Source organism: Dermacentor albipictus, chromosome 6 (assembly GCF_038994185.2).
Source record: "Dermacentor albipictus isolate Rhodes 1998 colony chromosome 6, USDA_Dalb.pri_finalv2, whole genome shotgun sequence".
NCBI lineage: Eukaryota > Metazoa > Arthropoda > Arachnida > Ixodida > Ixodidae > Dermacentor > Dermacentor albipictus.
Window position 1 is genome coordinate 111,574,014 of NC_091826.1, and position 21,125 is coordinate 111,595,138.

General features: G+C 45.2%; 1 protein-coding gene across 1 annotated transcript in view; it reads left to right on the top strand.

Annotated features, from left to right (window-relative positions):
* LOC135913306 (double-strand-break repair protein rad21 homolog) overlaps positions 1-21,125 on the top strand; it is a 101,399-nt gene that overhangs the window by 65,458 nt on the left and 14,816 nt on the right. The window contains exons 12-18 of the mRNA XM_065445897.1: positions 2,333-2,428; positions 7,837-7,982; positions 11,245-11,311; positions 15,744-15,774; positions 15,847-15,902; positions 16,484-16,565; positions 20,392-20,438. Of these exons, the coding sequence (XP_065301969.1) occupies positions 2,333-2,428; positions 7,837-7,982; positions 11,245-11,311; positions 15,744-15,774; positions 15,847-15,902; positions 16,484-16,565; positions 20,392-20,438 (525 nt within the window). The remainder of the gene's footprint in view (positions 1-2,332; positions 2,429-7,836; positions 7,983-11,244; positions 11,312-15,743; positions 15,775-15,846; positions 15,903-16,483; positions 16,566-20,391; positions 20,439-21,125) is intronic.

Consider the following 21,125-nt stretch of genomic DNA (forward strand, 5'->3'; position numbering starts at 1 on the left):
GCATTCTACACATCTTAAAGATGATGCACACCAAATTTGGTCTTGATTGGACCACAATAAGTACATCAAATGTCGTGCACAAAAGCCATGTTTTACCAAAAATATGAAGCTGAGAAAAACATGATTGAAAGTTATAAAAGTTCTTTATTTGTGTTGTAGCGCTGAAATTATATAAAAATTGCACATAATGCAGGCTAGGGTATCTAGATCCAGTGCACTACTTTAGAATTCACCTGCGCCATATGTTGTTCTCTCATAGAGTCTTCGTGAGCACCGTGCTGACCCACATCCTGTGCTGTTACTTTCCGAGCCAACTCCAAGTTCAGCCACTGGTTTTGTAGCAGCGAGATGCACTCTCTTTGCTATGGCGGTGAACGATTTATGGTGCATCGGTTTTGGTAAACCAAGAACTGCACAAAATCGGATGATTTGATTGTGTCCAGCTCTAAATGCGCGCGCCGCAACCACTGCCTTGATATTCACGGTGAAACTCTCTCTTGGGCTGGCCGAAGGGCGCGCTCCACCGTTAGCGTCGTCTACCGGAGATGCACGCCGCGACGAATACGATGACGAGATAACAGACGTGGTACACGCTGCATTGTTGCAACACAACCCCAAAAACGACGCGAGTCGTTTTCGTTTTTTGGCCAACTCGCGGATAAAAAGGTCGCACCGTCCATACGCCGGACATGCCGCGGCGCTCACGTTTCCGGCGCCGATCTCGCAGATAAAGGTGCTTGCCGTCTCCTCGCCGCTCTTATCTTGATTGTCAAAGATTATCTACTTTTCTCCGATGCGCTGACGAATTCGTCTGCGCTGTCAACGAAACTTGAGCGACCGGCCGGCTCTGAACCGTCGAAAGCGTCGCCGTCACCTAGGTTAGGCTTAGCTGCCACGGACGTCTCCGTTGCACGCCGCTTGACTTTGCGGCGAGTCCCCTTGAACTTGTGCTTCGACTGATACTTTCGAGATCGAAAATCGCGTTTCTTCACGGTATCCATAGAAACAAGGAGCAGAAAAATGCCGAAAGCCTGGGAACACGTTGAGAGAGCGGCGCGTCTTAGAAAGAGCAGACAACCTGCAGCCGCGTCGCGCGCTAGCAGCCAATGGCGTGGCTGGAATCGCACCACGTGAGTTAGAAATCCAGCGAAAGCGCTTGGTTTCGGCGGAGAAATGTTTTTATTATTACTTCCCGGGGAGATTGTGACGCGGCAAAGCCGACCTCGGAGAGAAAAAGTGTAGGCCTACTGCCTTGCACAAGCCCAATGGCTTGCGATGCCGCGATTTGACGCATCACGCGCTCGAAAATGGGCCAGATTTGCACCTTTTCTTGCCACCTCGAGTGCTTTCACCGAGTTTTTTTATAATTTACCGATCATTTACGGCTCTGATTTCTTTATATATGAAAGAGGAGGGATCAATCTTGTTGAAACAGTCGAAAACATAAAACTGACTTTTTAAATGAAAATCGCCGTTTTTCGACCCGCGTCTCCCCTTAATAAAGGCACTCAAAGCCACGGCCTTTGATGGGATTCGAACCCACAACCTTCGGGGTTATTTAAGATGGAGTTCATTAAGGCACTCGGACCCACGACCTTGCATTGTGCGCACCTCGTGATGAACACCGTTGGTCACGTCGCAGCGTCGCAGCGCTTCTGCTGACATGGCCAATTGGGTCGCGTGACTCCACTATTGGCTTCACTGGATGTCGCTGCAAAGCTTTCGCATTCATCCACGTAAGGATGACAAAGTGCCCCTTGAATTTATATTGTCACAGGCTTGGGACGGAATGTATGCTTGGACTATCTTGTCATACAATGCGTGTCCATTTGCACAAGCCAAACTTTGGTGTGCAGCAGTTTGGTTTTCACAATCCCCTCTGGTGGCCAATGTGTACTAGAGCCAGCAAGTGGAGAGGTCGTGGCATGAGAATGATGTCATTTTGCACACCCAGTTAGTTTTTTACTTTTGTTACCTGACCAGTCTCATGTTGGTCGCTTGGAGAGCTGAACCGTTTTGTTAGTTTTCTATTTTGTTGTTTACGTTGTTTTCTACTGCAGAGTTTGCGTTGTAAACTCGATTTGAGTTATATTCAAGTTTTCTTATATGTGTCATTTTTGTAAGCAAATTGCTTACGTGAATCAATAGCCAGCTCCTAGCTATTAGTACATTCTAATTATTTTTTTTTAATGCACCAAAACTCCATAAAATCAGTTTTTAAAAAATAAGTCAGTTCCATCAAATAATATTATTCTCCTGTAATCAAGATACTAACTCCTGTCATAAAAACTTCCGCTAAGTTGACCGACAATTGAGTCTGTGGCTTCTGCAGGGCTGCTTTCCAAACGCCTGCTTGTGCCATGGCAGCAAGTCCGGACATTGCCCAGACCAGATGACGAGGAGCCAGCCATGGCCCCCGAAGAACCAGGTGAGTTCATCGGGACTGTTTCTCTCGGAAGCAGAGTGCACTGATAATGTACTGGCAAGCGCAGCAAATTTCACTTGGGGTACAGTGCAGCCGAACTATTTTAACTCCACCTTCACGGGACCAACAGAAATGATAGAATCATCCGGTGGATCGAACCAAAACAAGAACCAGGAAATGTCCAAACACATCGCTGCATTATTTGGCACTATTTACCTGAATCTAATGCGCACCCACTTCAAAGTGGATGACCGTGTGCGCGCAGCTATTATGCCCCACTGATTTTATAAGAAAGAAAACGTACAATATCAATTCATGCTTTTGATCAGAGTATTTGTGTGATGTATTTGGCTAGCTCTCTTCAGCTATCAGTAAATAAATTAATAGAAACTGCAAGTCACCATCCTGCGTCTTTATACTAACAACTACAAAAGATGAGTTTGTGCTTAAAGCTAGTTTTATCGCTCAAATTTCACAGCAAGGCATCATTCTTTGGAGCACATTGTTCACTGAAACATCGTTTGTCATGTTTGCAGACTGCTACAATCGTCTACCTTTATTTGGCTTGCATCTTGTTTGAAAGTTGGCTTAGTTGTATCAAGGCGACTGTAGCACAAATGCAACACAAAAGTGAGATCAATCGCGTTGTCGTGTACATTTTCTCTAGTGCGGTTTATTAACCAGCAATGACTAAATTGACCAGTGTTTATGTTGACGACCAGTTGGAATGATGCCCTGCTTTAAAGCAATGCCCGTTCTGTTGCTAAGACGTCATTCCCTCTCACCCTTGCATGTTGAGTCGTGTGGTAAAAATATACCTGCAGCATTACCAAGCCGTTTAGGTGTGTGTCGAGATGCTCTGACAGGTATGGAAGTGCTGTGCCGATTGCGCCGTCTTGCGCAAAGCTACCGAGCTGCATCATCTTGCGTTGAAACACTAGCTTTGAATGAAGCTGCTAAATTCGGCCGGATGTTCGTGTTCATAGGCAACCACACAGCCATCTGTAGACTGCTAGTATTTAGCCAGAGAAGCAAAGCTAAAGCAATCTGTTTCAGCATCGGCGTCTTTGAGGTGTGGCTGTGTTTGGTGGCGCATTGTAATTTGGCAGCAGGAAAATGAAAATCCTTTGTGCTATACAATGATTACGAATGTATTATATTAGTCTTACACGTTTGTGTAATATGCGGACCAGCTAAAGATGATTTGAACTGGCACACTTTTTATGGGACAGTCTGGAAAGAAAACAGCCCTCTGAGCTGAATGAATGAGCAGTACAGTATATTGCTATAGATTTCATGGCTCGCTTGTACGCCCGAACAACTGCGCGAACGTGCTTGTGCCATGGCTCACGCATTTGTCATCATCGTCTCCTTCCACAGCTGGCTCCGTTGCCTCTCATTGCATAGAGTTTCTCACTATATAACCTAGAGGGGAATCCGGCACTGCTGCACTGTGGTATGCATTGGAATGGCAGTATATCCTGACTTCCGATTTGCATTGTTCTCGGAGAGCCAGGACACCTTGACGATGCGCCTGGCAAGCACCGTTCTGTCTGTCACAATGATTCATTTGCTTGTAAAACAGCACGTGAAAAGCTGTTTTAGCTTTATTATAGCACAAAAAACATGTTTCGACTAATTATGAGAACTTGTTATTGCATGTACAGTCGTGGACAGAATAAAATGGACCACGGGATCTCCGAAAACGTTCAATTCCCGAGCAGCCTGTAGCAGTAACCAGTAAAACTGCCCACGACAATGTTGTTTGCATATTCTAGTCGAGGTCCAAAATGCAAATACCAGATTGCGTTGTGAGGTTGCGGAGATATTCAGCTTTTTCTTAGATTTCATGGTCCATAATATTCTTTCTGCGACTGTACAATTCTGTGAAACGTAAGAAGTATCAGCGGGCCACTAAATTTGGAGGACAGAAGATACGCACTCGCTTTGAAACAGTTTGTCGTCTGTTCTTGCTTTCGCTTGGTTATGCATTGTAGGCCTCGCAGACACATATACCGTCGATCCCATCACAGCACAGCGCCCCCATAGACGGTGGTGCCAGATTTGCCTCTAGGTGTTATAGTGCGAAACTCAGTGCCTCGTTGCTTAAGGGGAGACGCGGGTCTTGAAATGTCAAAAAATCGCAAAAAAGTCGAGTTTTGAAAAAGTGCGTTTTCGCTATGTTTATACATTCAAGAATCCCTCCGCGAAATCTAGAACCTAAATTTAATCGGAAAATAATAAAAAAGAACATCTATACGGACCAGGGTGGCCGCGGAATTAGCAAAAAATCGCCAAAAATGTTCGAACTTCTCGCCGTCGTCATTTGCGAACGCGTTGGCCGGCGGGCGCCATTTTGAGCTTGTTTGGAAGCTGCTTTCTTTGTGCGTATTTTGCGCCGGTTCAATATGGCGTAGGTGAGGAGGAACCGACGCTATCGCGTCATTTCTGAAGGATGCGCCCGTGCCGCTGATTGGCCAAAGCGCGCACGCCCCCCGCGCGCCTCGCTCCTATTGGTCTGGCGCCGTTTGAGTGCCGATTCCCGCGTTCCCGACAGGCCGGTCGCTCTCGTGCGCGCTGCGTGTTTGTGTGGTTTCATCGCGCCGCTGTGAACGTTCGGCCGCTCGCTTCTCGACAACGTTCGATAAAGTGTCTTTTTCGGTGCCCGAATGGCTGGAGGACACCGTCGTATGAAGACTACTACGCGTCAAGCGTTCGGCAAGGCGCGAAGGCGGCCGTGGAATGCACGACAGAAGCCTGTCGTGTACCCGGAGTTGCCGGCTGCTGGTCTGCCTGAAGATTCTGCCGGATCGAGTTCCGAGCTGCAACCCAGTACGTCTAGCATCAACACTTCGTCCACCCACGCCTCGCATGTTGGCGCAGACCGTGTAGATACCGTTTTCTTCACGACCGAAGAAAGAAGCAAGCGCGCAGCGATCGCCGATAAGGCGCCTGGCGTCGCAGTCTGCAACGGAGCGAAAGTTTGAGCTGCTGGGTGTTGACACGAAAGAGGACGTCAGCGACAGCGGAACGGAACTTGCCATCGTGTATTTATCCGTGGTGCAAGACTTTTTTGGACTTATGCCGTGTCCCGTGTGCGCCAAGAAAACGCTGATGCTTCGAAGGACCCCGGCAAGGAGTAGGGGCTCTGTGCCAAGCTTGTGCTGGAGTGCTCCACGTGTGGCATGCGCGAAAGGATCGTCGGAGGCTTCACATGTCCAACAAGGATCACACAAACAGAAATGCTTTGATAAACAAGCTTGCAAAGAGGCACAAGCCACCAACAGACTCTGCCTACAGTCCTGAGCCTTTATAGGTATAGGTGTGACCTTTTGCTGAATGCACAATTGTGAGAGTGTGCAAGAGATAATTTTTTTTTTTAATTTGAGTTCTGGAATTTTACGTTCCAAAACCGTGATATGATCCTGGACCAATTTTGACCACTTGGGAAGCGCTACAACACAAGCACATGAACTTTTTTGCATTTCAGCTCCATTGAAATATGGCGACCACCACTGGGATTTGATTCAAATTTTTTGTTGTAGCCATAAACTTTGTGGAAAGGACATATTTTGTTGTGGCCATGAACTCTGCGCAGCCTTATTTGCATAGGGATGTCATTTGTGTGCCTTCTGTACAGCAAGGAACTAAAATAGGAATGTGAAGCTCGTGGTGCTAGCTTTCTGGCATTGCTTTCAGTGACTATGCATGATTTTGCAACCAATATCTCAATGTTATTTTTGCAAAATGGCCATATATATGTCATGAACTTGTTGCTGAAAGACAGGGCTACATGGTGGTGCAATTTATATTGCCATATTGTTAGTCCATTAAAAGTTATAGTGAACTAAAAGTTCAAACTCGTTTTTCTCAGCTTCATTTTTTTAAACACCGCACACTGCCTTACGGGGTATCTTCATATGTTCTTTCTAAGTACCAGCAAAAAGTTTGGTATCAATATATTTGTGTCGAATCGATCTAGCCGGTGATGCTATTTATTTATTTCTAAAGTTGCCGGCTAAATTTTAATTGCCACTAAATACAAATGAAAATTAGCAAAGATATTGAAATTATGTTTACATCTGGTATTTTTGCATTTTAATTGCACTGAGAACAATAAAAATAGCATCACCGGCTAGAGCTACTCTCTGGCGTTCTGGCCATATACTTTGTTTTTCCTCTCGACAAAGTTAAGTTTTTGAAAAGTCCCGTAAGAAATTGATGAAATTTCTGTATTAAAAACTTTGTATCATTTGTTCTAATGAAGATATACAAAATCTAATTAGATATTTGCAATCAGCAGAAAAAGCCGAACAATACTGTTAAATATCATCCCGTTCACACTAAAATTAACACAGTTGGTTTTAAGACCCACATCTCCCCTTAAGGGGGTATGAGCTATTCATTCGCAAGAGGAAACTATCATCATCACCACCATCTTCAACTGTCATCATCAGCAATGGCTCCCGCATCGTTGTCTCCTTCCACAGCTGGCTAATTTGTTCCCGGAGCAACTGCTCCATTGCCACTTACTGCTTAAGGGGGTATGAGCTATTCATTGGCAAGAGGAAATTATCGTCATCATAATCATCATCAACTATCATCGGTTAATGGCTCAAGCATCGTCGTCCTCTTCCGCAGCTGGCTTCGTAGCCACTCACTGCTAAAGGGGGTATGAGCTATTCATTGGCAAGGGGAAATTATTGTCATCATCACCATCATCAACTGTCATCATCAGCAATGGCTCTTGTATTGTCGTGTTCCATAACTGGCTCGTTTGTGCTCCTCGGAGAAACCGCTAGAACACACTCATGCCTATGCTTGCGCGTTCATCCTCGTCCACAGCTGGCTCCGTTGCTGCTCATTATTCCAGCGCAGAATTTCATTTCTCTTCTGGCAACGTAATGGGAGGCTGCATTACTTTTTTTTTTAATTTACGATGAAATGAACTATTGCTTAAGGGGGTATTGGCCATTCATTGCCTCACTTGATGGATGCAGTTAATAACAGAAGTGATGCGAGAATGTATGCATACCTGTTGTCCCGATTACCACCCATCGGGACAATAAATATGTTCATACCTTTGCACAAAATTCTGCGTCACCTCTGTGTTAAGTTGTCTTCGTTGGTCATCCACCTTCTGAGAGTGGAATTTTTTTTTTATTTCACTAGTAACCAACATATTTCTTATCAAATTAATGTAAATATGGAGTGTTGAAAATAGTTCTTTACATGACTTACTCAACTGGGTTAGTGTTGCTCTTTTTCCTGTCCCTGAGGCTTTGCCCACAAGCAGTTACAGTGAAAATTTTTTTACTCGTAGCTGCACGAACGCATTTAGCATTATGGCCAGATTGCAGATAAGGTGATACAAATCCATCGAGTGACATTGTCATGTTTCTGTTGTGCAGTTCCTGAGCCAGAGGCTGAGCCCGTTCCGGAGCCCATGCCAGAGCCAGTTCCTGAGCCAGTTCCTGAGCCACTTCTTGAGCCACTTCTTGAGCCACTTCTTGAGCCAGTGGCTGAGTTAGCTTCTGAGCAAACGGTTGAAGCACAGGTGAATGCAATCTCTTGATTTTTGTGGCAAGGGAGTATTGTGAAGACTAGACGCAAACTTGACACACAGCATTGACTATCAATTTGCAATTTTTATTGCAACAACCGCAATATGTCATCAGGGAAATGTAGCTTGCCATAGTACCATATCCATCCCTTTGCAGTAATCTTATGTCTGGAAGTGTTGTTTCCGTAAAGTCTATCGCTGCAAACTTTCATGCAGTAAATTTATTAACAACTTGCCACTCTTCTTGAATAATTGTGAACTTGGTCAGTTGCTACAACACTTTCGTCTTCATTCATTTTGCATGCATCCAGCACTGAAACCTCCTTGTGATTTTGTGCCATAACTGATTAGTTCATTTTTTGTGTGTGTGTGCCATTTGTTCACCTTTTTTTTTGTGTGCAAGAATAGCCAATGACTGACATACTTTTCTTTTTTCGTCTCTTAAAAATATACTTATTAGCTTAGATCAGTGTTTCATTTTGCTCTATGACAATTTTTTTTCTTTCGGCAAAGCAATATGTGCTTGGAGGTATATTTATAAATGCATAACCATTGATTAAACCCAAGATGTTACCATTGCTACAGTTAAAACCATCACTTGACAATCGTGTTCTGCTTTAAGCTGTTTTCTACGTTCATCTTATTGCTTCACCGTAATATGTTACCATGTAGTTGACATTTGTACCTTGCTGCAATTCTTTACTTCAAGCATTCTTCGCCTCTTCCATTAGCTTTGCATAGGTACGTTTATATCTGTCTATCTTGCATGGTTTGTAGTGCCGGTAAAGAGTAAGGAGTGGGAAACAAAGCACGACAGCTCGCACAGATGTCGCATGCATTGTCATTTCATTGTTATCCTGCAACTGTCATCAATAATATTGTTACGTAGGAAGACGCAGACGAAAAGCTATGTACAAGTATATTTACAAGAATATACGCTGCGCTTGGCCAAGAGGCAACAGCCCGTGCTAGCTTCTAATCATCGTCGTCGTCGTCTTCACACTGCTAGCCTTTTCGTGATCGCACATATTGTTCCGTAGCAATATCACTGCTCTTGGTCATGTCGTCATCTTGATGTTGTCGTCTTTTTGTTTTCATCTGACATACAGTAGAACCTCGTTGATACGATCCTGTTTCGTACGATTTCTTAGTGCCAATGTTCGCAATCAAGAATGCAAAAAATTGCCCAATACAGTTACGCTTGCTTTTTACTGGTTAATACATTCCCGGGATAAAAACACAATCTTTCAGCACTGACTTCCAGTGTATCGCCAAACTGCAATCGTACGACACCTTTTTCGGCCACTTGATGCCACGTAAACAACAACAAAAGAAAGTGTGAAGCATTTGCAATCGAGAGCAGAAGGTGCCCGCAACAACAGCTTCCCCGCTGCACTCGTCTGTCTGTCCCACGGGAAAATGCTGCCGCGTAATTGGTTTTCTATTTCGGTACCAGCAAATCTCCTGGTCACCTGTTGCATGTCCGTCACTGTTCACAGCTATGACCGCCAACCCATTGCAATGACCATCTTCACATATCTGTGACACAGTGCATGTGTGTTGTAGTGCCATTGGAAGCATACCGCGAGCTTTCAATAGGCGATAAACCAAACACACTGCCGTTCCCTACCGCAGGTGGCGCGAAGTGAGCATTGTTGGGATCCTGTTCTGGGGTTCGTAGTTCGGACTCTGGCGTCACACAGAGTGTCGTTTGCCAATGCTGCCCGAGTGCCTAAAACGTGGTAGCTGGCCTCTGCTGTACTGGCGCGTCACACTAAGATGACTAAGCAGACCTATGCGATCATCCGTCTCTATCGCCGAGAGCTGCTTGTTGGTTCGGAGATGAAGTTGGGAGGTTGATGGAAAAACATTGGTTTATTTTACATATTTGAAAACCCACAGCTTGCTCTGATCCGCCATGGTTGATTAGTGTCTATGGTGTTAGCCTACTAAGCACAAGGTCGCGGGATCGAATCCCAGTCACGGTGGCCACATTTCGATGAGGGCAGAATGCAGAAACACCCATGTGCTTGGATTTAGGCGCACATTAAGGAAACTCAGGTGGTCCAAATTTCCAGAGTCCCACTCTACGCCATGCCTCGTAACCAGAAAGTGGTTTTGCCACGTAAAACCCCATAATTTAATTTTTAACAGCTTGCTCCAGCGATATGGAGCACACTGCTTGTTGGAGCACTTTACATGTATGAGCACACCACACGTCTGAGCGCACACTTCACAGTACCCAAGGTCTGCTGTTTAAGCCATTGTATTCCTGAGGTCACCAGACGAGTAATCTAATAACCTCAATTCGGCCAATCGGCATGGTCGAACTGAATGGTTGAACTCCACATGCGGTTGCACCACCTTGCGGGACTCCGCCTCTGATGTTGCACCTTTGCTCCTGCATACGATGCAGCCACAAGGCAATTGGGAATCTCGAGTCAGCACTGTTCTTGCCACGGAAGTCATCGATGTTGACCCATTGCACCAATTAGTGGGATCGTATTTCGACATTGATTACCAGCTCGATTTTGTTTTGTTTTCCCGTTGCCTTCAGACTTCAGATCTTACGTTTCTCCAGTTGGCATGTCTTTGCTGTGTTTATTTCCAAAACGTATGGACGGAGTTCTACTGGACATGCATCACACGCATATAACTGCTTGCCTCAGACAGACATGTTGCACTGTCTGTTAGCACTTCGTTCATCCTGAAATGAAGCAAGATAGACAAGCTACCCACAACATGCTTCGTGGAACGTTGATTCCCAGTGTGCAGGATTTAGATATTCTTTTTTCCTTGCTTTCCATTGCTGCCAGAATGCTCTGCAGAAAGGGTAAGTCATAAATGTGGCCAGCAATATGACAGAAACAACAAACGCTGAGTTATGCTGTGCAAACTTTTCGTGCCCCTAGGTATTTATCGCCATTTTGTGTTCTACGAGGTTCTTTTACTGCTTCTTGCGATTGGTGTCAGTCTTTGAAGATCGGAGCTGCCTTTTCTGGCTGATATGGTCGCAGGCTTATGGCAAAATAAAAGAAGAGACGCTTTGGCAGGGTGCAAGACAAGCGCAAAGGATATTTTATGACTAGTAGCAAGTCATAGTTAGTTTACCCATAGCAGCCAGTACTCAGCACTGGTTTTCAGAGCATCAGCTGTGAGTAAGCACTTAGGTACTTTATCGATTGTGCCGTTACCACCTTTAAGAATGAAGCTACGATTAAGCACTGGCACTCGACACTGCCCTCTGTCTGTGCAGGAGCTGCCCTCGGCTCATGGCCTGGAAGTGGCGAGAGAGCCTTCACTGCAAGACACCTCAACTGCCAGTGAGTACGACTGTGTGTGGGCTCCCTGCCTAATTATTTTTCTCGCCTGGGTTACCATGTGGCACGATCTTTGAATGAAATGCCAAGATAAGGGATTACGGGCCCCCCAGGCACTCTCAAGCTGCATTTGGCCGCTTTTCGCCTGGGATGTACCCTAACTATCATGTTAGAAATAAAATTATGAATGATTTGTATTGATATACGTATATATATATATATATATACACACACACACACACACACACACACACACACACACACAGTCAACTTCCGCTGATTTGACCTTGACGTAACCTACAAAATTGATCAAGTTTCCCTGTGCATCAATTTTAACAAAATGAAAAAAAAAGAAAACAGATGCCTCTTCCCAGTGCCAATGCCTTTCGGCGCTTTTCACCTTCATGAGTGGTCAAGAGAGACTCCACCCCGGGCAGAGCGTCGAACGCGGCCTCTCACGAATGCAAAAAGCACGTAAGGGCATTAGTACCGGGAAGATGCATCGCCACAAAATTTCAGCTCACTGCTGATTTATTTCCCAGTATTTGGCTGATTCTAACACGCCCCAAAATCAGGGACGCGCATCGACTTTCTGTGTGTGCAAAAGATAAAGCTAACATAGAAATGACACTAAAACCCCTAAACAAAGTAGAAAGGTAATGTGCAGCCGATGTGTGAGCAGGGAAAATAGGCAAGGGTCTGATGACATTTGTTGCACAATGGTGGCCGGTTCCCTAAAGTTGTCAATGTCATCATGGAGCTAGACGAAGCCAGGTCAAGAGACCAAGCCATAGCACTGTTTTTGTTGTTTTCATAGTTCATAATGTAGCCATCGTGGCTCCATTTTTAAGCCCCAGCTTCTAGGAATGCATGGTGGAGAGTAAGCTTCATCTGTATAGCTCGAACCTGATGAGCATCTTTGGCTGAAGCTTGAAGGCAGTTGACATCATCACTATGAGGAAGTCGGCTTTGAAAAGCCACCTGAAGAGCTTGAAGCGTGTGTCCGACTCATCAGCTGCTTAGTTGCAAGAAATTGTGGCTAAGTAGGAGGTTTTACTATTTTTCAGTGTATGTGTATGAATAATGTTTCTTTCTCCCTCCTTTGAATTTTGGCCTTGTACATCTGTGAAATCTTTCAATTGTCCTTGAATTTGGATTGGAGTGTTCTGTACGAATCCTGTGTCGATCACGAGCATAGGGGGAACGGCATGAGACGGTGTGCTCCAATCCTTGCCAGCATTGAAGCCAGTCTACTTTGATGGCTAGAAGACAGGTTTGGGCCCAACTACCGTATTTACTCGCATAATAGGCGCACTTTTTTTTCAGAAAATCCTGCTCCAAGTTCGGGGTGTGCCTATTACGCGGGGTAAAATTTACGAAATTTTTTCAACTCGCATTCCCGCGCTTTAAATTTCAACATATGTCAGGAATATGGCTACTCTCACAAAATTCACCAATAAATCCAGCATAAAAGGGAAAATAAAAGCTACCTACTTACGTTTTAATGAACAGGCGAGAGACGTTGACTGAACACACACGTAAAATTTATTAAGACTATTCAGAGTCCGAGTCCGAGTCGGAGGGAACATCCTCATCACCGCCGGGTGGAGACTCGTCTTCCTTGTCTGAGCTCCACAGCATGTCGTCTTCGCTTTCATCCAGTGCATTGGAGATCCCAGTCTTGAAACTTTTCCTGACGACGTCATCTGAGATCTCTCGCCAAGCTTCCACGATCCATTCGCACAGCATTTCCATAGGCGGCCTCTTAATTTTGCCACCAGGGGTTAGTTGACGCTGTCCTCCAGCCATCCAATTGGTGTAAAGCCTTCGAACGTTGTGCTTAAAAGGCTTATTTAGGGAAACGTCCAAAGGTTGCAGCACGGAAGTGAGGCCTCCCGGAATCACGGCAATATCAGTACGCACCTCTGACAACTTCTCTCGTACACGTTCTACGAGGTGCACACCAAAACTGTCTAAAACGAGCATGGCCGGATACAACAGGCCGCCCGGCCGCCGGCCCCAGACGGTCTTGACCCAGTCTACCATCAATTCCGCGGACATCCAACCTTTCTCTTGGACCCTCACATGTATGTCTCGAGGGAATTTCCCTTTGGGAGCGTCTTTCTCTTAAAAATAACATAAGGCGGTAGTTTGCACCCATCCGCAGTCACTGCCAACATGACAGTACACCTTTGTTTTTCAGCGATAGATGTTCGAATAAGCACACTCCGTGCACCTTTTTCCTCTGCTGTTGAATTTCTCGGCATGTCGAAACAGAGAGGAGTCTGATCTGCATTACCTATTTGTGACAAAATGAAGTTTTTCTGCTGCCGGAGCCGTATGACGAAACGGTGGAACTCGAGTAATTTGTCCTCAAATGCTGAGGGCAAGCGCTGGCACAACGTTGTGCGCCTCCTCAGGGTAAGTCCGTGGCGTCGCATGAAGCGTGTTGTCCATCCGGAGCTTGCTTTGAAGTCTTTCGCTTCGATGCCCTGCGCTCGGGCAATTCTGCGCGCCTCCGTCTGCACTATGTCGAGCGACACTGCACAACCGTCCTGTCGAAGGCCCCGTATGTGTTGAACTAGTTGATCTTCTACTTGCGGATACTTTCCCGACTTTGCACCGCGGAAGGCCCGTCGCGACTTCTTTGTTGCCTGAAGTTTTTCTTGCTGACCTCGCCAGTAGCGAATGCTTGCCTCTCCGACACTGAAATGCCTGCTTGCAGCACGGTTCCCATGCTCGAGTGCATACTGCACAGCTTTCAGTTTGAATACAGCCGTGTAGCTGCCGTACTTGCCCATTGCGGAACATGCGACCACCTGAACTGCACGCCGTTTGCAAAATGGCGAGATGTGGCGATTTGTCTTTTCTTTGCCTGTGTCAGCATGTGTAGAGCATTGATGGCGATGGCACTGTCGCTTGTGTCGAGTCGCCCAGCTTTCCGAGCTGCCTAAGCGAAGGTAGCGAAAAGCTTATATCTGCGCGGCGGTTTGGAGAGGAGGGGAGTGTTATCGATAGTAGATGGAAGAATTATTTTTCGCTCGTTGATGCGTTTTTCTTTCTTTTTTTTTTTTGTTTCTACGGACGCGTTAGGTCATCGTGCTCGCTGGCTTCGCGGCGGTTCGGGGAGGGGGGTGTCGGTAGTTAATGGAAGAGCTAGTTTTCGCGATGTTCTATGTGCTGTGGGCCCTCAGCAGCTGCGACGGCAGCAACACTAATGAGACTAGTAGTCCAGCAAATGCGTTGATAAGCTTGGGTTGTGAAATGTGCTTGCGTTTTTTTTTTTTCACCTGAGATGGAGGGGCAGGAGGGCGTAAATGCGTAAATAGTGTAAATGCGGTACTGATCACAGTGCCAAGTTCAGGGTGCGCCTATTATGCGCGGAAATAAAAAAAATCAAATTTTCCGCGACCAAACTGGGGGTGCGCCTATTATGCGAGTAAGTACGGTATTGGAACCTGCCCTTGTAGCTGGACACTGCCTCACAACGGTAGAAAAGGAAGCTGAGAAATAGAAATGTCTCCGCTATCAAACGCTTTGCATGTTCAACCAAATTCCCACTCTTTTGGAGAAAGCAGCCATGGGGTTTGCTACAAGCGAATGCTAAAATGTGATCACATCTTTTTGTGTGCAAGGCAGACAATTTTTCCAATTAGCTTCGGGCAGGATACTCGGCTGCCATCTTAATTGTTCAGATACTACCGTAGCCTGCATCATTCTTGCCGTCGATCCAGTCTTCACAAAGCTCTTGTTTGTCTGGATTGGAAGGAAGCTTAAAGGCGGAGGCTCCCCTCCCTTGCATTTTGCAATCTACTATACAGTCTTTTGCAGGGAGTAATAGAACACAGCCAGGGTGTTGAGCTGGATGAGTTGGCTTTTGGTCGATGTGGTTAAAAGCGCCAATGATGGCCAAGAGACGCACAAACAGCTCATGTCTGTCTGGTTTGCATCTGTATTTTCCTGTTTGCACTGTTTGCTGTGTTGAGTTGAGTGTTCTTGCATCTGGAGGGTTATGCTGAACTTGCACAATGACTCGCTACGTGGGGCAGCACATTGGCACTGGTGCCACAAATTTTTCGCAATAAAATTGTGTGGACTCTGCCTTACCTCAACACAGAGTGCAAGGCAAGAAAGATAGTCCAAAGATATCATCTCTTCATATAACTCACAAATGATAATCAACCCTCTGCCACATGCAAAAAGCATGCTTTCCAATCCTTAACCCTTGTTTTTTTTTTGTTTCTTGTATTGTTAAAGTAGCACTGTGACAGCTCGAACTTATTTTCAACTGTATTTGAAGAAATTCTTAACTTGGCAAAGTTGAAGTGGTGCTCATGCAACTCGCCTTATCCTCCAGAAGCGACAAAAAAAGCTTCAGTGATTTGAATCGTTCTAAAAATATCTCTGATAACTTTGCGTTTTCCCCACTTTGCAGGCGGAGAGGGGAAACTGGCAGGAAGGACTTCGTGAGTAATCATTCATCGTTCTGCCCTCATTCCATTGTGACATAACCGTTAAGACCATTTTTGTTCCCACAGCGTGGTTCCATCGATGACTGGGATTCCTGAGGAAGAACAGCAAGCAGAAATTCCTGGTAAGATAATTTATTTGGGCATTTACTGTGGAAGGTCCCACCGATCGGTTCACAAGTAGAGGCTTCTGTCACGTTTAGTTTGTATTTCTCCAGGCTTGCTACAGGCTTAAAGGGTCCCTCACCAAGTCACATAGAAAATTTTCGTTATACGCTGGAAGTTGTTACATGCCCTCTAGGGAGCATTGTACCACAACAATTTTTCAGATTGGTTTATTAATAGCCGAGGTAGAAATAATTCAGTGCCGCCAACCCATGATTTCACGAAGTGAGCTTCACTGCCAGCATAGACACTCTCCCCACTTGCCAACGTCTAGACTCGGCAAGCGAAACTCCTTCCCTGCGTTCTCCCATACAGGAGCTGGAGTATTGCATGTCACATGCATCACGGGCCCCGCTTTCTCTTTTTTCTCTCTCGCCTTTTTGCTGCATGGTGTACTTCCGCTGACGGTCTCGCGCGTGAGCTGTTACGTTTTCATGCGACAAACTCTATGGCGCTGTTGGAAATTCAGCGTCATGCAGGAGTCGGCGTTCCCTGGCCACAAGCCGGTGCATTGTTGCTCAAATCGTTCGTGCCTGTGCAGGGGCCGAGGAAGACCAGCTGCCCATTCCAGAGGGACCGGCACCGCCCGAGGACGAGCCAGAGCAGGCTCCCGTGGCACAAGTGTAGGCAGCTATGGCCTCCAGTTTCTTGCTTTGCCTGATTCCCTTATTGCGACTGCAGTTAATGGGACAACAGAGAGCAGGCAGCAGTGAAACAGTTTAGAGTGGTTTGACATGCTCTCATAACTAATTGTTACCCGCCGTGGTTGCTTAGTGGCTATGGTGTTGGGCTGCTAAGCACGAGGTCACGGGATCGAATCCCGGCCACAGCAGCTGCATTTCAATGGGGGCAAAATGCAAAAACACCGGTGTACTTAGATTTAGGTGCACGTTAAAGAATTTTTGGAGTCCTCCACTATGGCGTGCCTCATAATCAGATAGGGGTTTTGGCACTTAAAACCCCATAATTTCATTTTCATTTCAAACCTCATGAATAATTTACTATATGAAAAAAAAAAAGGTTCACTTTTACTGGGGAAAATGAAAACCCAACTTCTGTGTTTTCTTGTTTTGCTTGTTTCTGAGTTTTACGCTAATAAGCAGGTGTGACATCATTGGAGCTTAGACTATTTCCTAACACTTTGGGCTGTATGGCACAGTAAAATTGTAGCAGCAGATCCTGCTGTGTCTCACATGAGATTAGCCGTACTGTGAAACAGTAAGTGTGCAGCAAAAGCGATCCTGTGGCTTAGTAATGGAAGTGCTGCACCAAATCACCGTTCTTCTGCTTGTTTTTCTGAGGCACGCTCACTCACGTGAGCGTGCCTCGGAAAGCACATAGTGAATGTGTAAATAATAGCTGCAGGTGTCACGTAGCACTTTAGGCCAAACCGCTGGCCGAGTTGCACACGGGTTTCACTCGGAAGTGGCATTTAATGGTTCATGCAGCTTTATCGTGTCTGCGTGCGTTGCTTGCCTCTTTCTTTCTGAAGAAATCGGGATTGCCTCTCATCTGCTGCCACAGCTGACAAAAAGAAAAGACGTAGATTCTGCTAGAGCAACATGGTGGCACCACCTCTCACTTAAACTTTTGGTTCAGTAAAAAACGGTTCAGCTCCGGTTCAACTTCTGAGCAAACAAAATGACGTTTCAAACCGATTTGAATCAATACCTGTTCTTTTGCATAACCTGAGTATAATTACAGAAAAAGGGCATAAATTAATTTTGTGCAAACAGAGCAATGCTCCCGAGCGACACAAAAAGGCAACAAAAAAATATCGCTGATGATTATGATGCTCCCTAGTGCGAAATTTGAGTGCTCCTCTATACGTGTTTTCATTTCGCAATATATTGAGGCATAGAGTTTGGGAGCGACATGTAGCAGAGTCGGCAATCGTGGAAAATTTGATCTGCAGCTCAAGGGCATCGGCTTTTATAAGTGACTCGGCAAAGGTACCAGTGTAATCGCAGGTGCCACTTGTCTTCCAGAAAGTTGTACGCAATTTGCATCGCATAAACAATCAGATTTGGAAACGGATGCAAACCATGACAGTCAAAACAAGCATGAGCGAGAGCTGACGCAAGCAGACAATAGTACGAAACAAGCGGTCAAGCTGAGACCAATTACGAGTACGCATCGAGTGGTCGGGCAAGTCCGCATGAAATCGGTTTCCCACGCACACGTCACTGAAGGGGCCGCCCTCAGTGGTCTCCACTGTTCGTGGCTCGCGTCTTTCATCTGCCGCTCCATGTTTGCTCTTTCATCGTCATGCTCGTTCGCTCGGTTGTGCTGCCAACGTTCGCCGTGGGAATAGGCCATTAAGAGCTGAACTCTAAAAGGAAGGCACGGAGGCTGTTACTCACACTTGAAGTAGTTACGAAAAATCGTGTTGGTGAAGCCTACCTCAGAAGCAATACGTCAGAACTCCATAGCAGTTTGCAATTTATATTTTATCCACTACAGTTTTACTGGTGGGATCAAATGTGACTGCCCAGCTTCTTCATTTTGGTGATTACACATAGGTTCTTCACCATAGAAACAATGCTATCGACAGTCACCAATGTCTAAACACCTATGTGTGCATTACTAACAGGTATGCCTCCTAACGCAACACACTGAAAACAGTCCTAACGATGTGGTCACTCCTAAAATGTCAGCGATCTCGTGCATTTCCAAACGAGGTAATATAGTTGATCCACAAGGTCAAGGAGTGATGAAAAGCCAGAGAAAAAATGGCCAAGCTCAACCTAAAACCGTCCGTCTTTTTTTTTCTTCCCGGTTTCATTATAGAGTGTGTGTGTGTGTGTGTGTGTGTGTGTGTGTGTGTGTGTGTGTGTGTGTGTGTGTGTGTGTATATATATATATATATATATATATATATATATATATATATATATTCATTCTGGTTCAGTTTCGGCGCATCCAAAGATAACGTCTGATCTTGGGTTTAGGTCTGGTTCAATACCTTGCTCACTACAACAGCAATAGCACGGCATGCTCTGTGTTTTACCCAGGCTCTTACACATCACAGAAAAAAAAAGTAACCGATCACAATTACAATCACTGCCCAACGAAAATAATCGAGGAGTTACTAAAAAGTAGACCATTACATTACTTTCGTTCAAATTGTTTAGAACGTTGCACAGAGTCGGTAAATAAAATGAGCTGGCCTGGCACGTTCAGTGCATCCTCTGCCACCCTTCCTACATTGCTTACTTTTATAAACGGGCATTTCAAAGATTTTATTGGTCATCTTGCCTCGTTTTTGTCGCGAATTAATCTGCAGCAGCGATGAAAACTTGCTCGATGTGCGCGCTAGGGGATTGTGCGGTGCTGCAACGCAAGGACATTTTGCACAAAAGATTGTTGTTGCTCTACACCTGTGTCCTCTGTAAAGCACAGGGCTTCGTTGTTTTGACGTTGCTGGCACATGAAGAAGATGCTTCTGCCTTGGCCAGTGAAAAGCTGTACAAATTGTCCATAGGCGATTTCTTGGCAGTGCTTGTCGCCGCCGAGACATACAAGCACCGGCTCCATTCGTCAGCCAGTATCTGTCGGAGCGTTAGCACGAGGAAACAAATATTGGGCTTCCAGGTTTTTCCTCTGAACGTGTGCGTCCGTGAGACTGCTGCATGGCGCAATCAGGGGCATTTCGCTGTAGTTCCCTCTGAATTGCGGTTCCTAAAGCTGTGTTGCCTGTTACACTTTGTCGCATCAGTAAAGGAACTAATTGCATGTGGATAGTTACTGAAAAAGTAACTGTATTGCAGTGAGCATTATCCAGTAAAAAGTATAATTGTGAAAGTACAAAATGACCAAAAAATGTGATAATTACAAGTAATCACTTACATGAAATTTATTACGTACGAGTCTTTTTACTCTACCAGTGGCAGGCAATGTGCCAATATACTACAGCAAAGTCGGAATTTTTTAGGACGGACATCTCAACAGAAAACATACCTTCTGTATAAGCAGCCAATTAATGTAAATAAGTATGGTAGTAAAATGTATGCACTATGAAGCTTTATTACCGTGTTTATGTACATTACTTGCTTGTTCGTGTCATAACAAACCAAAAGTGATTGTGTCTGTCACAAGTTGTGACATAAAAAAAATGGCAGCTTTGCTGTTGTGAATTACTGGCATTGTTTATCAGTGGTACGGTAAAACACGGGGCATGCTGCACTTTTGCTGCTGCAGCGAGCAAGGTATTGAACTGGTACTAATCCAAAAACAGAAAACACTTACTTCTGTTTTTGTCCTGGATTAAACAGGCAAAGAGTGTACGTAAACATGCCAACAAAATGTATGCACCACAAGATGCGACCTTTGCATGAAATCAGAGCACAAACGAGGCAGAAGTTCAGGCTTAGAAATTGTTAGTGCCTACCACTCTCATTACGCTGCTTTCAGTAAGTTTTTTTTTCTTTCTAATTCATTATCGCCTAGTGCCCCTCCCGACGAGACTGTGGTGCATCCTGTGCCTGCAGCAGATGGTGAGCATTGTTTTCCTTCCCTGTTTGTCAGCTTCACTGCACGGCACTACTGTGTTGCACCGCAGCTGAAGTGAAGACTTTGTTAAATGGTGCTCCTCGGCTGTGTGAGGTGCTCTCATAATTTCTTATAAGAAGAAATAGGAGGACAGAACTTCACCTCAAGCATGTTGGCAGGCTCGTTGGTATTGATTTGTGATTAAAATGGGCAGGGCGGCAAGACAGAGAAAGAAAACGCACGTACAGCACTGTGTATGTGTGTCGTTTTCTCTATCTTCATCTAGTCCCGCAGCACATTTTCATCATGGAAGAAGACAGCTTTGTAGGAACACTTAAGTTTCTTTGATCGGGCCAATAACTGCAGTTGCCGTAGATTCCCCTTGTTTGGCCACTGCCGATCAGGCTATGGAAAAGTGTATCGATTGATATTAGAGTGGCCTGAGGTTGCCTTCTATTGCTGCGTCAAGAAACTGCATTTCTTTTTAAAAAGGCACACTGTACATTTAGGCAGACAAAAGGCAGTACTGTCACAATAGGTTTTCTGTGACTCAAATGCACTGCAGAAATTAGAGAGATAAATTCTTATAATGTACTGCACACAGAATACAAGCCAACTGGGACAAAAATAAAGGTTAGCTGTTCTGCTTTTGCTCAAAATAATATAGAAAGCTACATAATTATATGTAAAAC